General features: G+C 49.2%; 1 protein-coding gene across 1 annotated transcript in view; it reads left to right on the forward strand.

Annotated features, from left to right (window-relative positions):
- Nucleotides 1-18,810, forward strand: part of ALG13 (ALG13 UDP-N-acetylglucosaminyltransferase subunit) — a 302,253-nt gene that overhangs the window by 174,077 nt on the left and 109,366 nt on the right. The window contains exons 12-14 of the mRNA XM_075324885.1: nucleotides 4,105-4,186; nucleotides 8,765-8,939; nucleotides 11,769-11,841. Coding sequence (XP_075181000.1) covers nucleotides 4,105-4,186; nucleotides 8,765-8,939; nucleotides 11,769-11,841 — 330 coding nt within the window. The remainder of the gene's footprint in view (nucleotides 1-4,104; nucleotides 4,187-8,764; nucleotides 8,940-11,768; nucleotides 11,842-18,810) is intronic.

Raw genomic sequence — 18,810 nt, forward strand, 5'->3', positions numbered from 1 at the left:
AACCCTATGCTGGAGTGATGCTTCAATAAAGTTTTCTCAAAGCCGAATACTAGGAAGTGTCAAATACAAAGCCACTTTATTTAAAGCATGACAATGCAAAAAAAGACAAGAAACATGCGTAAAAAGCAATAAAATCTTTCATAAAGGAAAAAGAAATGCAATGAAAAATAAAGTAATCTAATTTCCATTGGTGCAGAAATTCTTCAACATTAAAAACTCACCAAATACTCATGGGAATGCAGCCTTATTTTTGTCCTTAGAAAAGTTTTTTGTGGATTTGTTGATTCTTTAGTAGTGCCATGTTAGGGTGTGTCATGTAAATATATATAGGCCCAGTTTTGTTAATGGTTACACCAAAAATTGGCTTATTCTTTGAAAAGTCACTGAATTTTCGTGCGACAACGAGTTGTGCACAAATGTTGCAACTTTCGGAATCTTATACCTGCTCAACCCACTTAAGATTGGCATACCGTAGGGGTAATCTCAAGAATTGAGTTTTTAATTCTATAGGTACTGCTAATTACCAAAGTTACTTGCCACCCCAGATAAGGCCAGATTCGTAGGCAGTGAGTGTGTAGCGCCCCTGAAGGTCAGGGTGCTACAAGGTTCTGGTCAGCGTCTCAACCATGCCGGCTGCCCAAACGCTCATAGAAGTTGAATGCCCTCCTGCAAGCAGAATGCTAGGAGGTTGGATAGCTATTCAGTTCTGAAAATAGGAATGTAAATCAATTTTATATTACCTCTGTGGGAAGGAATACAAAACCACAAATTCTGCCTTTTTTTAATTTATTTTTTTGTTAGTTTTAAATTTAATGTTGTTCACTGTGCTTCAATAACCTCTTCATTAAGTGGGGCAGTATGGTGGCAATGCCAGATTTATACAGTGTAAAACCTGTTACACTGTATTCTTAGTGTTTGACATAAATTATTTTGGTTGTGCTGGTTCTTACAGATGAAGTATTATCCCTTCTTTTTCTTCTTTTTTCTTTCCTCTTCTTATTTTTCTTCCCGATCTCTATTCTGAACATATATATAATTCATTCAAAACAATTGAATGAGGTATATAGATTCAGATGTAAATAAGTTCTCTACATGTTAGTTCTCCCCCTTTCCTTTCCTATCCCCATTTACCCCGTTTCATCAATAAAGTTCCTCTCTCCTTCGTTCCCTCGTCTCTTTTCCTTCCTCCCAAAATTGTTTGATGTATTTCTAAACTGGTTGTTGTTCATAATTTAATTGCTGATTCGAAACACTAATATGTGGGACGCCCTGGTGCCCCAGGTGGTCACACATAGAATAGGCCCCCCGCATAACACCTTCCCTCACAGGGTTACACCAAGCTAACAAAACCCTAGTCACCCCCCCCAGGGTAGGACAGGCACACCAGTGGGCGGGACCAGGCAAAAGGACAACGCCCACCTCGGGGTCTAGAGAAAAAGAGTCAGATTAAGTTTGGAGTTCGAAGTGGAGGTTCAAAGTTGGAGTAGAAAGCGCAAGTGAAGTCAGAGAGCAAAGGCGTCGGGGTTGGAGCCCCTGCGATCTGGCTAGGTGGCAGATGGTGGTCAGTGTCTGACAGGATACGGGAAGACGGCTGCCGGAGATCCGAGGTGGACAGGGTAGGAGCCCGCCGGTACTGATACCAGAGACCCGACCCGGAAACCGTGCACAGAGGGGATACCTGGACCCTGAAGCAGAGACCGGAACCACCGACTTTGCTAATTAACCAGTTGAGGACAGGATTACAGGTCCTGTCCCACCCAAAGTCCCGATAGCAAACCAGCAGCCCACCGCGGGGGATAGGGCATCCGCCAGGGCCCCTTTAGATCCCACGGGTCAGAGTCTGCGGGCAAGGCTCCCAACTGAAGTTCTGGGAGCGGACTCCCAAGTTCCATACCGAGAAGTCCAAAAGAGAACTAAAGTAGTGCAGAGGAAAGTGACACAGACCATCACCCCGAGTGAGGGACCAGAATACACCCGGGCCGCGGAGCTCCGGCCACTGGCACCTTGGTTTACTTTAATAGGGAGTACACAAACATCCCCTGGTCCGTCCGGGCGCGCCGGCCCCTGCAATCACCATCCGCAGCACAGAGACACTGGGCCCTTGGGCATCCATCCCTACTCACGGAGGGTTTACAACAGCTAGCTGCCATTCCAACGCCCCGGGTGCTCCCCAATAGCAGCGGTGGTACCCCATTTTACCACACACTGTGGGTGCCGTCACGGACTGTATACAATATCCCCACATACCATCATTCCCCTTTATATTTCGAAGTGTCCGTGAGACCCCCGGGTCCAGAGACCCCTCAAGCCACACTGCAGATCCGGATCCAAGCAGCCCGGCTGCTGACGTGGGGGCGGTACATATGCATAAAAGCTATATATATCAGTGGCTCCATCAGGGCTTCCTTAAAATTGGGGGGATTTGATTTAGGCAGAATCTCCGACAGGACTATTCACTTTAAAAGGCAGATAGTTTCATCAGTGATAAAGCAACACTATCAACCAGAGCACAGACTTTTTGAGGTGGGCACAAAATTGTCGTCCACCACACTTGTGTCCGCCTCATAAAAGCGGACACTGTGCTCTCTGCGTCCGTTATAGCAGGATCCACTTTTTTGAGATGTGACTAACTGCCTCTTTGTGCCAACGTTTGTGCCTACCTCAAGAAGGCAGTGCTATGTCTGTATTTCAACTGTATCAGTGACTCCTTCTGCCTCTTTAAAGTCAAGGGTTCAACCCAAATAAGGTTCTTCAAGGCTGACCTGTGTCAGACGCGCAATGTCAACATGGCCTTACATGGTGGCATGTAATGAGCTAAACGGATAGGATTGCACTTGGCAATGATTGTGGTTGCTGGAACCCAGCTGTATGTAATGGACTGTGCCATCTGCAGTTCCTGCCATCAACTGAGTTCCTGCTTAGGCTAAGTTCACATTTCCGTTGTTTTGTATCAGTCACATGCGTCGCTTGACGCATGTGACTGATGCGCTGTTCAACGCTGTACAACGGATGACAAAGAACAGAATTCTTTATCGGATTCCGTTGTGTGCGGGGGGCGGAATTCGGGGGGGAGGGGAGCCGAGCGGGGCCGTGGCACTGAGGACGTCAGTGCCGCAGGGACTGCAGGACAGGTGAGTGTGTGTGTGTGTGTGTATACACACATGCTGAATGCGGGAGGGGGCGGAGCCGAGCGGGGGGCGGGGCCAGGCGCTGAGGATGTCAGTGGAAGTGCTGCGGTCTGCATGGCTGGGGACAGGTGAGTGTATGTGTGAGTGAGTGTGTGTATGTGCATGTATGTATGTATGTGTGTGTGTTCACATGCAAAGTGCGGGAGGGGGCGGAGCCGAGCGGGGGGCGGGGCCAGACGAGGGTGTCAGTGGCAGTGCTTGTCTGCATGGCTGGGGACAGGTGTGTATGTGTGTGTGTGTACATACATGTGCGGAGTGCGGGAGGGGCCGAGCGGGGAAGTGTCGGCCTCCCTGCACACGCAACCAGCCTAAATATCGGGTAACAGCAAAGCACCCGCTGTTTACCTTGGTTACCCGATATTTACCTTGGTTACGGGCCTACACCGCTTAGCGCTGGCTCCTTGCACCGTAACCAGGGTAAATATCGGGTAACCAACCAAAGCTGGTGACGTGTGCAGGGAAACATAGAGCATGCGCAGCGAAATCCGACGGATCTCGCTGCTCAAAAAACGTTACATGCTGCGTTCCCCCCGCCCGGCGGTCAGTCGTTCCACGACTGATCAGTCGGGCGGAGGGTGCAACGCAGCATCATCAGTCACAATCCGCTGCTCATACAAGTCTATGGGAGCAGCGGAATCCGCTAAACGGATTCCGTTGTTTACAAGAGCAGCGGATTGTGACTGATAGATTTTAGCGGAAATGTGAACTTAGCCTTAATCATCACTCTGCACATATTGTATACGATGTGGTGTGGTAAATGACAGTCTATGCACCCAGCCTTTCATGTGCATTGGGTTAAGTGGTTAATTGTATTATGATAGACCTCTTTGCATGCTCACACTATGCACCATACATTAAAGGCTATAAGGAAATGATGTAAGTTGTCCTAAATGTTATGCCCTTATTTACATTGCAGATAATGTTGTGTTGTTCCACTAATGGGCATTATGATTCTGTATTCACTAAAAGTTTCCAGACAACTGCTGCAATCTGTCAAGGTATGTATACATAGTGGATAATGAAGGAGCATTACATTGTTTGTTTTGTGGTGTTTGTTACTAGAATCATGACCTGTACAGACAGACAAATCACAATGGAGCTGACTGTATTCGCCTGCTTTTCTGGCTCTGATCTTCTCAGTGATGTTTCTGAGAAGATTGGAACCAAATGTGAGGTACTGCAGGGAGGGTGTTGTGCATCCTCCTGCCTCGGTCACTATCGGTGTTGTCACCAGTCAGCCTCTTAATCACCCTAGCTGCCGCTTTCAGTAACTGCATCTAAATGGTTAATCCATGATCACGAGATTCTGATGGTAACCATAGCATGTCCAAGGCCAAGATATGGCTTTGTGGTCTGCAATCTCTAGTGGCCTGTTAAGCTGGTGTCACACATAACGACGACAACGACGTCGCTGCTACGTCACCATTTTCTGTGACGTTGCAGCGACGTCCCGTCGCTGTCGCTGTGTGTGACATCCAGCAACGACCTGGCCCCTGCTGTGAGGTCGCCGGTTGTTGCTGAATGTCCAGCTTCATTTTTTGGTCGTCACTCTCCCGCTGTGACACACACATCGCTGTGTGTGACAGCGAGAGAGCGACGAAAGGAAGCGATCAGGAGCCGGCACTGGCAGCTGCGGTAAGCTGTAACCAGCGTAAACATCGGGTAACCAAGGGAAGACCTTTCCCTGGTTACCCGATGTTTACGCTGGTTACCAGCCTCCGCTCTTACTGCCAGCGCCGGCTCCTGCACTGTGACATGTGGCTGCAGTATGCATCGGGTTAATTAACCCGATGTGTGCTGCAGGAGAGCAAGGAGCCAGCGCTAAGCGCGGCTCCCTGCTCTCTGAACTGTGACATGTAGCTGCAGCACACATCGGGTTAATTAACCCGATGTGTGCTGCAGGAGAGCAAGGAGCCAGCGCTAAGCGCGGCTCCCTGCTCTCTGAACTGTGACATGTAGCTGCAGCACACATCGGGTTAATTAACCCGATGTGTGCTGCAGGAGAGCAAGGAGCCAGCGCTAAGCGCGGCTCCCTGCTCTCTGAACATGTAGCACAGCGACCTTATGATCGCTGCTTCTGCTGTGTTTGACAGCTAAGCAGCGATCATAACAGCGACTTACAAGGTCGCTGTTACGTCACCGAAAATGGTGACGTAACAGCGACGTCGTTGTCGCTGTCGTTTAGTGTGACACCAGCTTTAGGCCCTCCCATCTAACAGGCCATTGTTGCCTACAATGTATTCCAACAAAATCTGTGCTCCAAAAGTCAGTACTTTATCCCTTCTGTTTCCTGTCTAGCTAAAGAGTAGTCTTCAACCACATATGTGGAGTTCCTGTATTCAGGAAAAATTGAGTAACAAATTAAGGCGTTCATTCTTACTGATGACCCTTTGTGAAAATGAAATATTGCAGCTAATATAACCTTTTATTTGTGTGTGTTTTTTCCATACAAGCCTGCCTAAAACCAAAAAGTAGTATCCAGCCACTTACGGGAGTATTACTGTTTTAAGGAGAAATTGCATAACATAACAAATTGGAAGGTCCTGTTTCTCCCATTAGTAGAAATGAAATATTTTTTTTCACGTACCAATCTTATAAAATTCTATGAAGCTCCTGTGGGTTAAAAATGCTCACCATACACCTAGATGAATTTCTTAAGGGGTTTATTTTCCAAAATGGGGTCATATCTGGGGGTTTCTACTGTTTTGGCACCTCAAAGATTCAGCAAATGTAACATGGCCTCCACATTCTTTTCCAACCAACTATGTACTCCTTCCTTTGCAAGCCTTACAGTATACCTAAACAGCATTTTTTTTAACCTCCCCCCCCCCCCCCATACAGTATATGGCCATGTTAAATTAAATTTCTCAGCGATTTTACCAATCAGTTTTACGATCCAATGTTGAACTTTTATGAAGCACCTGGGGGGAAAAAATAGTCTAGCTGGGGTCCTTAAAGGGAACCAATCACCAGGATTTTTGTATATAACCTAAGGCTATGTGCCCACGGGGACAGTGTCCTGCGGTTATATCCGCAGGACATTTCACAGGTGCTCCCAGAAAACTGCAGCAAAACTTCTGTCTGTTTCCATGCTGCGGATGTGTGGTGCCCTGGACAAGCCAGGGGCCACAGAGAACAACACCAACACACCCCACACTCCCGGTCAGGCACACCGAAGTCAGACTAAAACCCTTGTTGCCTCCCTCCAGGGGCTGATGTCCACACCAGGGGGTGGGCCAGGCGGTTGGCCCCGCCTACCGAGGAGTTCACAGTCCTGGAGGCGGGAAAAGGAACAGTTTGGTGGAGTTTAGTTTTGGAGGTGAAAGTGGAAGGGAGGAAAGTAGTAGTGGAGCAACTAACTGACAGCGTCCGGGTGTGTGGCCCGGGCGGTACAGCAAGGTTGGCAGACGGTGGTGACCGTCTGCAGACGGTGGTGACCGTCTGCAGACGGTGGTGACCGTCTGCAGACGGTGGTGACCGTCTGCAGGAGTGGCCTATCGGAGTTTACCGTAAGGACCGTGGACGGGCGGTGGCCCGGCGGTACCAGACCGGTACGCAAAGAGAAGTCAGCACCATCTGGCAGGGGCTTACGGACCCCGGCAAGGCTAGGAGTCGCCGGGAATTTGCCAAATCCGTTAGCGAAGGGAACCTCCTGGGTTTCCCAGCAGCCAAGTCCTGACAGAAGGCAACAGTCCAACCGTGAGAGGGAAACACAGCCACCGCCAAGGCTACCGTTCCCAGGGCCAGAGCCTGCGGGCAAAAGGGGCTCCTCCGGCCCATATCCAAGCCGGGGAGCGGGTTACCGGTGGGAACCCATTGGAACCGTTTACCATACATAGGTGCAGGGAAAGGCAGTCACCATCAATCTGCCCGGAGAAACAACACCGCAGCCGTCTGTGGGACCTGTCCATCCAGCCGTCTGTTTTACCGAGAACTGTGTCCTCATCATTGGCTGAGTGAGCACCACCGTGCCGTGCGGCACAGCGCTACCCCCGCGACCCTGCACCTCACCAGGCCCCGTAACCCGCCTGCCATCCATTCCTACCCCATCACCGGGCCCCGGGACAACCAACCCCCCTACCCACGGAGGGGAGAACTAACAACAAAGCTGCTCCCTGTCACCGCTCCCGGGATCCCCGTCTAGAGCAGCGGTGGTGTCACCAATATCACCACAACCGTGGGTGGCGTCACGGACAATCACCAAATCTCCCACCATCCAATCGATCTCCCTTTTCACTCACGGGTGAGGAACGCCGCTCGAGTCCCCGGGATCCGGCCCACCGCTTGAGCCACCACCGAGCAGTAGCGGTAGCCGCTGCAGCAACGGCCAGACCCGAGCAGTGGGAGGGCGCAGCATCCCCTCCTCCGCCCGCGACAGATGTATTGCAGAATGTCCTGCGGATATGGTGCGGGCATTCTGCATTGAGGATACAGTACCATGGCTTCGGCACTGCATCCTCAATGCAGAACAAGTGCTGCAGTGATCGGGGCGTTCATATTACTTACCTCCATCATGCAGCACCTCGCTTTCCGGCAGCCGGGTCACTCTGTCAGCGTCTGGTGCACTGTGCTGGAGAAGGTGGGCGGGCCTGCACTAGCTCCGGCTGTCACATGACCGAAGCTCGTGCAGGCGCCGCCCACCTCTTCCTTCCTGTAACTGGATCGACCGCGCTCCTGTGCAGCGGACGGAGAAAGTGACATCGTTGTCTTCTATCGAGGCAGGTAAGTATATGGGACCCTGCGGAAAAGTCCACAGGAATAATTCCCATGCTGCTGATTTTTCCGCAGGGAAATCCGCTTTATTTCCGCTGCGGAAAAAAACGCAGCGTGGGCACAGCAGTTCCCAAATGCCATAGAAATGGCTGGGGAGTAGCTGTGCTGCAGATTTTTGAAAAATCCGCGGCAAATTCCGCGCATTTTCCGCAGCGTGGGCACATAGCCTAAAGTCAGTGCTATACTGGCACTGCTATACTGGCACTATCAGGCTGATTCTATACGTACCTTTAGTGGTCAGCTTGGATGTTTAGGTTTTGAAATCCAAGAAAGTAACGTTTATAAAATCATTAGCTTTGTTTGCACAGGCCCTGCCCCTTCTGGTCACATGGTTATGACCTCACACAGGTCCTGCAAGTCAAAAATGAAATCAATTGTATAATACTTATGCTAATTCTAACAGGGGGAGGCGATAACTATTATCTGATCCTCAGCTGCTGTCACTCAAGAAGCTGATGATTTTATAAACCTTCCTGGATTTCAAAACCTATGCATCTCAGCTGACCACTAAAGGTATGTAGAGAATCAGCCTGATAGTGCCTTTATAGCACTGGCTTTCGGTTATATACGAAAATCCTGGTGATTAGTTAGTTCCCTTTAAGGAGTTACGAGGTTTGTCCCAAAATGTCTGTCCAGTTATTGTTTGTGCACAGTGTTTTTCTGAAATTTGCAGCTGCCATAAAGCCCTCTTGTACAGGAAGCTTAAATTAGGTATTAGTTTATACTTGCGTTTAAAGTAGTACACTGGATAGGTCTTTTATTTGAATGTGCTTCTCTATTGTGTTTTTTTTGTTTGTTTTCAGCTGTTCTCTATGAATGTCTATATAGAGATGTTTTTGGAGTAGATGAGCGAGAGTTAATTGCTGCTGTTGAGCTCTTTCGAAGTGGAACAAAAAAGAACCGAAACAGTGCATCAACCGGTAGTGAAGATGCAAATTATGACTGCACTGCAGAACATAAGGCTTCCACTGATAGCAGGTATCAAGGTTTTTTTCGAACTATGAGGCACTGGATCATAAGGTATACCTAGGTTTTAGAAGAGGAAAATAGGAGAAACATTTAAGCAAAAAATGTGGTCATGACCCACTGTTATGGGAGAATCTGCTATTGACACTGTTATGGGGGTCATGTCCCCAATTTTGTTTAGTGCTCATCCTCTGCCCCTTCCAGGTATGTCTCCCATCCTGATATATATGTCTTCCATCCTGGCCCCATCCTGATATATATGATGCTCCATCCTGGTGTAATGTATGTGTGTGTGATGCTCCATCCTGGTGTAATGTATGTGTGTGTATGTATGTATATATATATATATACAGCCCTTATCCTGTGCCCATCCTTGTATATATGATAACCACCGCAGGCCCATTCTGGTATGTGTATATATAGATGTCCCTCATCTCGCAGCACACTTAAAAAAAAAAATAAAAAAAAAATATATATATATATATATATATATATATATATATATATAATAAAAATGAACATTTATACTCACCATCCCTCTACTCCCCCTGTATGTGGTGTCCTCTTCTGATGCCAGCATATGACTTCAGCATGGAAGCGGGGCAGCGCATTTCATCATTGCTTTTGCGCCCCAAGTTACACGCTGATGTCAGCTGCCGGAATATTCTCTGCTCCTCACACCCGGGATTTTGGGCCTAGGGAGTAGTGTTTATTCATTATCTTAAATAGCAGGCACACACAGGATTGCTGCAGCAAACTGGTGGCTGGATGCTTGCATGTGCCTCCTATTAAATTAATATTCACTGCTCCCCACGCCCATAATTTTTATCACATCTAGACACTATAGCTGGCGCTTGGAGGTGGGTGGAGATAGTCATTGGAAGCAGTGAATTTCTCATTTGTAGCAGACACGCATGATTGTCCAGCTGCTGCAGGAAATTGGTGGCTGAGTGATCATGCAAACCACCTATTAAAGAGAATATATATTCACTGCTCGCAACACCCATAATCGCATCCACATCTCAGCGCTGGCTTCAGTGCCTAGATGAGGGCGGGATTAGGGGTGTAAGGAGCAGTGAATATTCATTTTCGTTATTAGCAGGCACACTGTTCGCTCCAGTGCCAGCTCCTGCCTCCTGTGACCCGCTGCTTCGTCGCGCTCCCCACCCCCCAGCCACAGCCAGTACACTCTGGACTATAAGACGCACTCCCCCCACATTTCTCCAAAGATTGTTTGGGAAAAATGTTTATTTATAGTGTGAAAAATATGGTATGTATTTCTATATTCACTGTACAAATACTGCTCATGAAAACAACGCTAACGTGTGAACAGCTATCAGGAGTTTTGGCCTATGCATTTCATGGAAACCTTAGACTATGTGCGCACGTTGCGTACTAGCCCTGCAGAAATTTCTGCAGCGATCTGAAGAGCACACGTGCGCTTCAAATCGCTGCAGAAAATGTCCGTAGAGAAAAAAAAAAAGCCGATTCCATGCGCTCTGCCTGCAGCTCCTGCCATAGAGAAGGAGCTGCCGGCAAAGCGCACGGAAGGGACATGTCACTTCTTAAAACGCAGCGCTTCAGGCAGCAGCCGAAGCGCTGCACTCTTAAGCTGGTGTCACACATAACGACGACGACAACGACGTCGCTGCTACGTCACCATTTTCTGTGACGTTGCAGCGACGTCCCGTCGCTGTCGCTGTGTGTGACATCCAGCAACGACCTGGCCCCTGCTGTGAGGTCGCCGGTCGTTGCTGAATGTCCAGCTTCATTTTTTGGTCGTCACTCTCCCGCTGTGACACACACATCGCTGTGTGTGACAGCGAGAGAGCGACGAAATGAAGCGATCAGGAGCCGGCACTGGCAGCTGCGGTAAGCTGTAACCAGCGTAAACATCGGGTAACCAAGGGAAGACCTTTCCCTGGTTACCCGATGTTTACGCTGGTTACCAGCCTCCGCTCTTGCTGCCAGTGCCGGCTCCTGCACTGTGACATGTGGCTGCAGTATGCATCGGGTAATTAACCCGATGTGTACTGTAGCAAGGAGCCAGCGCTAAGCAGTGCGCGCGGCTCCTTGCTCTCTGCACTGTGACATGTAGCTGCAGCACACATCGGGTTAATTAACCCGATGTGTACTGTACCTAGGAGAGCAAGGAGCCAGCGCTAAGCGCGGCTCCCTGCTCTCTGCACATGTAGCACAGCGACGTTATGATCGCTGCTTCTGCTGTTTGACAGCTAAGCAGCGATCATAACAGCGACTTACAAGGTCGCTGTTACGTCACCGAAAATGGTGACGTAACAGCGACGTCGTTGTCGCTGTCGCTTAGTGTGACACCAGCTTAAGACGCCACGTGTGCACGGCCCCTGCACAATCTCCATAGACTGTGCAGGGGACGCAGGACGCATGCAGTTACGCTGCGCTACAAAGCGCAGCGTAACTACATGTATTTACGCAACGTGCGCACATAGCCTTAAACACATAAATACATAATGCAAGTCAGGGAAAACACTACAGCAAAGTATTGGGGATGTATGCGTAGTTGACAATTGGTTTACATTCTGAATTTCTGTTGGATGAATTGGCCACATAGTGTCCCATGGAGGATAAGTAATTAGGAGACGTAACTTTTCACCCTGACCATAAGATTTCTGATTGTAGGACTATTTGGCAGTCATAAACTGTACAAAAATAGCCACTGGATAGGGTATACAAGGTTAAATGATCAATTAGCTAAGTTACTTAGCTAATTGAGCACTCATAAACTCATTGAAAAAAAACAAAAACTGAAGACACCCACTGATAATGGCTTTAACCACTTGTATTTAAACAATTTCTTTTTAGACAAGAATGGGAGAAGAGGGACGTTGACAATCCAGTGGAGGAGAAAACTAGGCAAAGTGCAGAGGAAGTAAAGGTCTGGTGTGTGTAGATATGTTGTCATTATTACTTGCATAGATTGCTATTTTTAAAGAGTTATTTTTAAAACCTATTGGTTATAGGAAGCAAAAAAATAACGACCTATTGGTTTGACATTACAAAAGTAAGCGCACCGTCAGAAGAGATTGTTTTCTCTGGGTTATACTAATTTTCGAGAGGGAAAACTGATTCTTTACGTCATCTGAGTGGTAATGGGGAGTCTTAGCACCAGTCTGTAAAGCTAAGACTATAATGAGATACTTTACTTATTTTTCTTAAATCACTAAATGTATATCTGCAAATTATAAACCAATTTTTTTATTTTATTTATTTTTTTAACCTTCCCTTCAAACAGGAGTGTAAGATGTCCATGCGCATAATGCAGAAAAAGATTGGTTAATGAGTCTCTACATGCTATACACACAGCCATAGTACAAAAAAGAAGACTGCAGTCTTCTCTCCCTGCTGCTATATAACAAAGTACATTGTACATCCAGTATGAATATACTGCAATCATTATCCCCTTACAGTTTAGTTTTCCTACACAAAAAATGGGGCAGGGAGAAGTAGTCATGGGACAATATAAAACTAGCCATGTCTCTGCCTATTGTCCACAGCTACATCCTTGAAACTGTAGCAAAACCGTTTAGAGTAAAAGATACCAGGTCATGTTCGAGCAACTGGAATCTGACCAGTTCACTTTAAAGCTATGTGCGCACGTTGCATTTTTTCCCGCGGAATCGCTGCGTTTTGAACTGCAGTGTAACTGCATGCATTCAGCTTCCCCAGCAAAGTCCATGAGAAAGCGAAAAAATGCACATGCTGCGTTTCTAAACGCAGTGTTTTGGATGCCCAAAATCGCTGCGGAAAAAAAGCATCATGTCACTTATTTTGTGCGTTGTAGCTGCATTCTCCACCCATTGAAACAAATCATGTGGGTCAGAACGCCAACCAAAATGCACTTGGACTGCATTTTTGTTGCGTTCCGCATGCTTTAAACGCAAGTCTTTTCAATGTCGGTCAATCTCTGTGGATGTCGGTGAATGTCCCTCCGTCTGTTGGTCGGTCGGTCTCTCTCTCTGTCAGTTGGTCGCTCTGTCTGTCTCTCTCTCTCTGTCCGTCTGTCAGTCTAGACCCCCCCCCCCCCCCCTCTCCTCATGCTCACCGTTCCCAGATCACCGGCGCGGCGCTGCACGGCATTCACACTGCTCCGGCGGCTTTTCCTCTTTTGAAAATGCCGGCCGCTCATTATTCAATCTCGTATTCCCTGCTTTCCACGCCCACCGGCGCCTATGATTGGTTGCAGTCAGACATGCCCCCACGCTGAGTGACAGCTGTCTCACTGCAACCAATCACAGCCGCAGGTGGGCGGGTCTAGATCGTGCAGTAAAATAAATAAAAAAAAACCTACATGCGGTCCCCCCCAATTTTGATACCAGCCAATATAAAGCCACACGGCTGAAGGCTGGTATTCTCAGGATGGGGAGCGCCACGTTATGGGAAGCCCCCCAGCCTAACAATATCAGCCAGGAGCCGCCCGGAATTGCTGCATCCATTACATGCGACAGTCCCGGGACTTTACCCGACTCATCCCGAATTGCCCTGGTGCGGTGGCAATAAGGGGTTAATGGCAGCAGCCCACCATAGCTGCCACTAAGTCCTAGGTTAATCATGACAGGCGTCTCCCCGAGATACCTTCCATAATTAACCTGTAAGTGAAAGTAAGCACATACACCCGAAAAAATCATTTATTTGGAATAAAGGACAAAAAACACCCTCTTTCACCACTTTATTAAAATCCCCAAATACCCCTCCAGGTCCGGCGTAATCCAGTGGTCCCGCGACGCATCCAGCTCTGCTACATGAAGCTGACAGGAGCGGCCGTAGAACACCGCCGCTCCTGTTAGCTCCACCCAGCAACTGAAGTGAATCGCGCTGTCAGCGGGGACGTCACTGAGGTAATGCCAGTTTGTGTGCGGTGATGAGGGCTGTAGTGTCGGGATGTGTGCGGGGATGTCGGGATGTGTGCGGGGATGTCGGTACTTGTGCGGGGATGTCGGCGGTAATGTCGGGATGTGGCCGGTAATGTCGGTACTTGTGCGGGGATGTCGGCGGTAATGTCGGGATGTGTGCGGGGATGTCGGTACTTGTGCGGGGATGTCGGCGGTAATGTCTGGATGTGTGCGGGGATGTCGGGATGTGTGCGGGGATGTCGGCGGTAATGTCGGGATGTGGCCGGTAATGTCTGTACTTGTGTGGGGATGTCGGCGGTAATGTCGGGATGTGTGCGTGAATGTCAGGATGTGTGCGGGGATGTCGGGATGTGTGCGTGAATGTCAGGATGTGTGCGGGGATGTCGGGATGTGTGCGTGAATGTCGGGATGTGTGCGTGAATGTCGGGATGTGTGCGTGAATGTCAGGATGTGTGCGCGGGGATGTCGGGATGTGTGCGGTAATGTCGGGATGTGTGCGGGGATGTCGGGATGTGGCTGGTAATGTCGGTACTTGTGCGGGGATGTCGGCGGTAATGTCGGGATGTGGGCGGGGATGTCGGGACTTGTGTGGGGATGTCGGCGGTAATGTCGGGATGTGGGCGGGGATGTCAGGATGTGTGCGGTAATGACGGGATGTGGGCGGGGATGTCGGCGGTAATGTCGGGATGTGGGCGAGGATGTGGGCGGGGATGTCGGGATGTGGCCGGTAATGTCGGTACTTGTGCGGGGATGTCGGCGGTAATGTCGGGATGTGGGCGGGTGTGTCGGCGGTAATGTCGGGATGTGTGCGGGGATGTCGGGATGTGGCTGGTAATGTCGGTACTTGTGCGGGGATGTCGGCGGTAATGTCGGGATGTGGGCGGGGATGTCGGGACTTGTGTGGGGATGTCGGCGGTAATGTCGGGATGTGGGCGGGGATGTCAGGATGTGTGCGGTAATGACGGGATGTGGGCGAGGATGTGGGCGAGGATGTCGGCGGTAATGTCGGGATGTGGGCGGGGATGTCGGGATGTGGCCGGTAATGTCGGTACTTGTGCGGGGATGTCGGCGGTAATGTCGGGATGTGGGCGGGGGTGTCGGCGGTAATGTCTGGATGTGTGCGGGGATGTCTGGATGTGTGCATGAATGTCGGGTTGTGTGCGTGAATGTCGGGTTGTGTGCGGTGATGTAGGCGGTAATGTCGGGATGTGTGCGGGGATGTAGGCGGTAATGTCGGGATGTGTGCGGGGATGTAGGCGGTAATGTCGGGATGTGTGCGGGGATGTAGGCGGTAATGTCGGGATGTGTGCGGGGATGTAGGCGGTAATGTCGGGATGTGTGCGGGGATGTAGGCGGTAATGTCGGGATGTGTGCGGTGAAGATGATAATCAGGACGCCACAGACAGAGCTGCGGTATGACATAGAAGTCGGGTGCAGTTCACCCGAGTTGATTCTCATCGCGCGACTGTGTGTGCTGTCAGCCGGCATGTAGCAGAGCTGAATTGCCGGATGAACGCACTGTCAAAAATGCATCCAAAACGCATGGAAAAAGCATCCAAAATGCATGCCTTGTGGATGCATTTTATTTTATAAACTCAGTGTCCAGTCTGCCAGAGGGTGCATTCTTTTCCGCACTGCAGAGAACGCAACGTGCGCACATAGCCTAAATATATGTAATGTATGGTAAGAAAGTGTGTGTGTGTGTGTGTGTGTGTGTATGTATAAACTGTATAATATATTACTGTATATTATATACTATAAACAGGCCCGATGCTATCGCGTCGGGCGTGCGGTGAAATGAACATCTGTCTATGCTTAGTGGTGCTGACAGGAGCAGTGGTAAGTGGGGCTGGGGGCATACAGATCTGGTGAGGGGGGGGGCTGTGGGCATATGTGACGCCCTGGCCTATCAGGTCGGCACAGGGTATTGTGCAATCTGCCCTTCTGCACAGTATCCACTTCCTCCTTGGTTACGGACCCCTAACCATTGGTGGTCTCAAGAACAGCTAATTAAAATCCTAGGAACACTCTGCACCACACTCACCAGACACACCAGGCCTGAGTGGAATAGGCTCACCTACGTGGGGGGGTTGGTTAAGGGGAGGTCAGGAGTGTCAGACAGTTAGTTAAGCAGTGACTCTCAAGAGGAGAGGTCATGGAGCAGTGAAGTGTTGGAGGAGAGAGAACAGGAGCTGGGCTCCTTGAGACTACTAGGTTGCAGACAGTCTGGACCTGGTAGGAGCTGGACCCCGGTCGCAGAGGATCATGACAAGGGGCACGGACTGTCGAGGAGGCCAGCTGGCGGCCTTGTGCCATCACCGGGCAGGGGCCACTGCACGATGGGGTACGTGGACCCTAGGTCAGGAAGAAACTTCAGGCGTCTTGACAATTTACCCGACGAGGATGGAGCCTTCAAGAGCCGTTCTCCACCCACTCCAAATTCAGGGTACTAGCGCAACGAGGGGGAATAGGACTTTCCACTCACACGGGCCAGAAAATCCCAAGCGTGAACCCTGAGAGCAAACTCACCCAGTTAGCCATACTGGTGAGCAGGACCCGACTAGTTTCATACTATAGGGACTAACTAGAGGACAAGGTGCCAAGGAAAAGGTCACAAACTAAGAGGCAACACCAACGGGCACGGGATCCATGCGTGCTCCCTCCAAGTGGCATCGGTGTCCAGAACTTTGGTTTACCACAATTGTCGGTGTCAGTGTTATTGGACTAAGTGAGTACACAAACGACCCCCCGACCGTCCCAACAGCACCTTCCCGTCACCATCACCGAGTCCCGGGGCATTCCCCCTTCCCGTGGAGGGGTTAAACATCTCGCTGCCCCCACCATCGCCACCGGGTGCTCCCCATTGCAGCGGTGGTACTCCATCTTACCACGCACCACGGGTGGCGTCACAAACTGTCCATACAATCCCTTGTAAATAACCCCCCCTTTAATGCCGAGTGGCCGCGCGACCCCTACCCCCAGGTCCGGAGACCCTCGAGCCACTCCGGATCCGAGCAGCGGCGGCAGGCTGCTGACGCGGGGACGGCACACATACAGATCTGGTGAGGGGTGCTGGCGACATACAGATCTGGGGAGGGGGGGGGGGGGGCTGATGTCCCCTGCAGTAATGAGCGCATTGTTTAGTAATGTGCTCCTGCTGGTTACCTTCTGTCCCCTATTATGCCATGTCTCACCTGTCCTCCCTGTCCGCGGTGCCTCCAGCTGCAGCACACAGACCCCTCTTTGATAGCGTCCGTAGTATTGAGCGGCCACTGCAGGATGTTATGGCTTTACTGCAGTTGAATGCTTTACGGAGCCTCAAAGCATTCAACTGCAGTTAAGCGCTGACAGCAGAATCGGCGGCGGCCCCGGACAGGTGAGTATACAGCAGTGTGTGTCATTATTCAGTGTATACATGCATGTGCGCTATGTGTGTGAATGTGCTCGCAGGACTGACACTAGGAATTTTCCGGGCCGCTTACTGGAAACATTTTTGGGCCCCCAGGCTCCACCCCAGCTCCGCCTCCAACCCTCAAAACTTCCACAGTCTCACTGTCCACGCTAGAAAAACTCCAATCTACACTCTACTCCCTCCCCTCCCATGGTCTGAGTAGGCATCATGTGACCAGTCATTCATATGCAATTTTCATACAGAGTCATGTGATGCCGAGCTGCTTTTTCTAATTCATTCAATTTTCTGTGAAAAAGAGAGCGGTAAGAAGAAAATCTAATTGTCAGATGACCGCAAGTATGAAAATCACATATGAGTGGAGTGCCCATGTGATGACTGCTGGAACCAGCAAGCAGAGCCGAATCCTGACAGTGAGTATATTACACATTGTTAGGATTGGGCATGCTACAGGGCTTAATTTTATAATAGAAAGGCTTGTGCAGGCTTGAGATGAGGTGACTGCAGGCTTCTGCATTCTCACATCACTTGCACTGTACACTTTTAGGTTTCTCCCTTGCTAGTTGCAAAAGTGGATGGTCATATGAGCACAAGTATGCGATTTGTATACTTCTGGCCACATTCTGACTAAACGTGTCTGGCCTCACGCAATTAATTTTCAGTGATCAAGGCCACGTATGTCTAGTCAGCACGTGACCAAATCTATGTAAATCGCATACTTGTGGTTTTGTGATTTCCCATTCTCACCACCGGCACCAGAGAATACTGCCAGCGTGCAGAGTAAGTGCAGACACATCACAAACGTGGACCAACTCCTTTAATTCTCCTAACATTAAAAAAAACATAGTAACCCTTAAATTGGTAGATGGCACAATACTTTATTAACATAGTCCTGTATAATGCAATCTTACAACGTCTGAACTGTTACATTTGTACAGTATCAGGATTTATAAAAGCACAGGAATACATCAACCGAGAGCCACCAGAAGTACAGAGGTACATCACTAGAGCCCCCATTGGTAAAGAAACACAGCATCAAAACCCTAATCAGTACAGAAATACATCACCAGAACCCCCATAGGTACAGATATACATTTCAAGAACCACCATAGGTACAGAAACAAAGCATCAAAATTCTTATCAGTAAAGAAATTCATCATCAGTACCACCAGCAGTACAGAAATACATCCATATAATACCTATCGGTACAGAAACAGCATCAAAACCTTCATCAGTACAGGAATACATCACAAGAATTTGTACACAGTTCATCAATTGTAATGTAAGGTCAGCCCTGTATATATATTTATCACATCAACCTAGAACTTCCAGTATGTCCTTAACAATGGTAAGAAGATACTGGGAGTTATAGTTATCAGGCCATACAGGAACTACAGTACTGGTGAGAATTAGTCAATATCACAAATAAACATTTACAGTGTGTACGGAAAGTATTCAGAACCCTTTACATTTTTCACTGTTTCATTGCAGCCATTTGGTAAATTCAAAAAACTTTTTTTTTCTCAGTAATGTGCACTCTGCACCCCATCCCCCATCTTGACAGAAAAAAACAGACGTAGAATTC

This window comes from Anomaloglossus baeobatrachus, chromosome 9, assembly GCF_048569485.1.
Source record: "Anomaloglossus baeobatrachus isolate aAnoBae1 chromosome 9, aAnoBae1.hap1, whole genome shotgun sequence".
Lineage (NCBI taxonomy): Eukaryota > Metazoa > Chordata > Amphibia > Anura > Aromobatidae > Anomaloglossus > Anomaloglossus baeobatrachus.